This window comes from Octopus bimaculoides, chromosome 4 (assembly GCF_001194135.2).
Source record: "Octopus bimaculoides isolate UCB-OBI-ISO-001 chromosome 4, ASM119413v2, whole genome shotgun sequence".
Lineage (NCBI taxonomy): Eukaryota > Metazoa > Mollusca > Cephalopoda > Octopoda > Octopodidae > Octopus > Octopus bimaculoides.
In genome coordinates, this window is record NC_068984.1 from 114,168,288 (window position 1) to 114,172,279 (window position 3,992).

At 38.6% G+C, this 3,992-nt stretch overlaps 1 protein-coding gene across 1 annotated transcript; it reads left to right on the top strand.

Moving 5' to 3' along the window:
* Positions 1 to 1,260: 1,260 nt before the first annotated feature.
* LOC106881693 (uncharacterized) lies at positions 1,261 to 1,713 on the top strand. Its single transcript, XM_014932159.1, has one exon. It carries the CDS (start codon positions 1,261 to 1,263, stop codon positions 1,711 to 1,713), a length of 453 nt encoding a protein of 150 aa, XP_014787645.1.
* Positions 1,714 to 3,992: the final 2,279 nt, after the last annotated feature.

Here is a 3,992-nt window from a genome sequence, read left to right on the forward strand (position 1 = left end):
TTAAATGGTAAAGCACCAAGGTCAGGTTGATGATATCGCTATTGTGACTGTACAAACAATATTTGAGGACAAATATGTACTTACTAAAGTAAACATGGATTTATACTCTGGTTGTGTACACAATCACAAATGGCCGACTGAATATACAACAAGTCATCAAGGTTGCACATGGGTACAAACGGTGCACCCTTTGCACTGCACTCTGTACACTCTTGATCCAACTGAATTGCAAATTCCAAGTTAGGTAAACTGCAATCCATCTGTTGTTATTTGTGTATATATGTATGTATATATATATATATATATATATATATATATATATATATATATATATATATATATATATATATATATTTAGAAAGAGACAGACAGACAGATACAGACAAACAGACAGACAGACAGACAGATAGAAAGATAGATAGATAGATAAACAGATAGATAGATAGCGGCAAGCTTGCAGAAACGTTAGCTCTCTGAGCGAAATGCTTAGTAGTATTTCGTCTGCCGTTACTTTGTGAGTTCAGATTCTGCCGAGGTCGACATTGCCTTTCGTACTTTCGGGGTCTATAAATTAAGTACCAGTTATGCACTGGGGTCGAACTAATTGACTTAATCCCTTTGTCTGTCCTTGTGTGTCCCCTCTATGTTTAGCCCCTTCTGTGCAATAATGAAATAAGATAGATAGATGGATAGATTGATAGAAAGGTAGATAGACAGACAGATAGATAGATAGATAGATAGACATATATAGGGTGAGAAATGTGTGGATAATGGTATGCTTGCACTTAGTGACTCAGAGAAGAAAGATGCATGGAAGTGCCACTATGAAAGGTTATAAAATGTGGAAAATGCATGGGAGAAGGAGAGTCTTTCAAATATTAAACCAACTGAGGAACCAACATCAGAGTTGACAACAATATAATAAATAAGGCAATTAAGGATATGAAGACAGGGAAAGGTACCATCCCCATTTACTGGTGTAGTAGTATTATAGTTAGCTGCTGTTACAAGGGTAAAGGTGACGTCTTAGATAGAAACAACTACAGAGGTTTCAAACTACTGGACCAGGTCATGAAAGTTACAGAAGGAGTTATAGCTCAATTGATTAGGAATAAAATTAAACTAAATGAGATGCAGTTTGGTTTTGTACCTGGAAGAGTACCACAGATGCCATCTTCCTAGTGAGACAGCTGCAGGAAAAGTACTTGGTCAAAAGTAAGCCATTGTCCTTAGCTTTTGTTGACCTGGTGGTCTCTAAGAATGTTAGGAATAGATGAATGGCTTGTTACAGCTGTACAAGCCATGTATAGTGGTACTATCAGTAGACTGAGAGTCAGCTATGAATACAGTGATGAATTTAGCTTACAAGTAGGGGCTCACCAGAGCTCAGTTCTCAATCCACTATTATTCATTACAGTCCTCCAGGCCATAACAGAGGAATTCAAAACTGGATGCCCGTGGGAACTTTTATATGCAGATGACCTCACTCCTATTACAGAATCTGTAGCAGAATTGGAGAAGAAATTCCTGGTATGGGAGCAAAACCAGGAATCAAAGGACTTTAAAGTTAACCTAACAAAGACCAAAGTTGTTGTTAGCAAGAAAGCAGATAAGACTCTCTTTCTGTTGGGTAAATGGCGCTACTCAATATGTAGGAAAGGAGTTGGAAGTATTTCCATTCACTGCACCCAAGGTAGAGCTGTGAACACATAAGAGGTGCAATGGAATCACAGGTAGATTAATAGATAAAGTTGTCTTCATATGTGGCAGATGCGCAAGAAGAATAAACACTAAGGACACATGGGAGTTAGACTCTCTCAGATGCTCAGGATGCCCTCTTGAGGTTGTAAATAGTTTCTGTTACCTAGGTGACCAAATTATCAATGGTGGAGGAATTTCTGAAAGTATTGTTTCTAGAATAAGAATAGGATGGAGGAAGATCAGAGAGCTATTACATCTGTTGGCAACAAAAGGACTCTCTCTCTCTCTCTCAGAGTGAAAGGTAGATTGTTTGATGCTTGTGTACAAGTGGCTATACTCCATGGCAGGGAGACATGGGCTCTGAATCCAGAGGACATGCAGAGACTGGAAAGGAATGAAGGTAGAATGCTCCACTGGATGTGCAACATCAGTATGCATTTATGACAAAGTGTAAATGTGTTGAGTTGGGTATAAGAGGAATCAGATGCAGCATGCAAGAGAGAAGACTATGTAGGTTTGGACTTGTGATGCAGAAACTTAAAGAAGACAAGTTTGAAGAACATCTTGTTTTCAATGATGAGGCCACCTTTCAAACAAGAATCAAATTCAATAAGCATAATGTTAGCATTTAGGGCAAAGAAAGTAGCCATGTTACAGCTGAGCACATGAAGAACACACCAAAAGTGAATGTGTTCTGCACCAACTCCAAGAATCATTTTTATGGTCCATTTTTCTTTGAAGGCAATATTATTGGCAATAATTGCAGCATGGAAGGTGTTTATAAGCCATTTAAAATAACATACAAAAACCATTAGATTCATTTCAACATTTAAATTTAATTTGTCAAAATATTTTCGTCGCTTTGAGACTGCGACCTGTTCACTGACAAAGTTCTGTGCTGTCGCGGTCTCAAAGCGACGAAAATATTTTTACAAATTAAATTTAAATGTTGAAGTGAATCTAACGGCTTTTGTGTGTTATTTTAAATGGCTTATAAACACCTTCCACGCTGCAATTGTTTTCGTTCCAGCACACGATCTCAGATCAGGTCACTTGCTATGCAAGTACATCTCTGCAATTATTGGCAATGTTTATCTGCAAGTGCTTCAGAACTGGCTAGTTGATAAGCTCATTGCAAATGAACATGAACATTTCATTTTGCAACAGGACAGGGCTTCCCTTCACTGGAAGGTCCCTGTGCTGGCTTTTCTCATTGAGAATGTGCCAAGTCGATGAATCGGGTGTGCTGGTGATGGAAACAATGTGCTGTTGAATTGGCTACCATATTCACTTGACCTGACACCTTGTGATTTTTTTTCTCTAAGGTTATGTGAAGGGACTGGTCTATGCCTCCAAACCCTCTTCCCTATAAGCTTAGAGGAACTCAAGCAGAGAACCACTGCTGCACTGGAGACTGTTACACAAGACATGCTGCAATGGGTTTGGCAGGAACTGGACTACTGACTTGATATGCGCTGTATCACAGGTGGTTCACATATTCTTTGTTTCTTTTTTGCATTTATTTAATTATTGATCTTCTATATAAATGAAGCCATATCCTTTAATTTGCTGCTTTTCTTCACACAGAGTGAGAAGATGCATTGCGGAACTGTTATTTTAATGAGTTATAACTATTTACCACCCAAAGAGACACATCTGCACCATCAGATGCTCTTTAATCATTTGTTAAGTATCCCACACGTGAGGGATCAATGCTGCATGTGTCTAAACAACTGTAGTCATGAATAAAAATTCTCATAATATGTATGTGTGTATGTATGTATGTATATATATAGTAGTATAGGTGTAAAAAGGTTGAATGTAATGTGGATTCGTCCTTTAATTGAAGATTTCTAAAAAAGATTTCGAATATTGATTCTTCATACTTTACTGGGAGTTTACAGACGTAAATCTGTGGAGATATGAAAGTAGTACTTATATATAATGTATGATGAATTTAAATCTAAGGACTCAGCCAGTCCACTTATGCGTACCTTCCTTCATTGGACACTAAACTCCACTTGCGAAGACCTGTTGAGGCAAGTGAAATCGAAATCGAGTTAAATTTGACGTCTGGCACCCATGCCAACGTCGCCTCCTTCATTGGACATGAAACTCAGCTTGCGAAGACTTATTGGGGCAAGCAAAAGCGAATTTGTGATGGCACCTGTGCCCAGCGTCACCTTTCTGGCACTTGTGCTCATGGCATGTGTAAAGACTTTCGAGCGAGATCGTTGCCAGTGTCCCTGGACTGGCTCTTGTGCAGGTGGCACATAAAATACACCATTTTG

Coding starts and splice junctions, on each gene's coding strand:
- LOC106881693 (XM_014932159.1), top strand. CDS start 1,261: ATGTTAGGAATAGATGAATGGCTTGTTACAGCTGTACAAGCCATGTAT.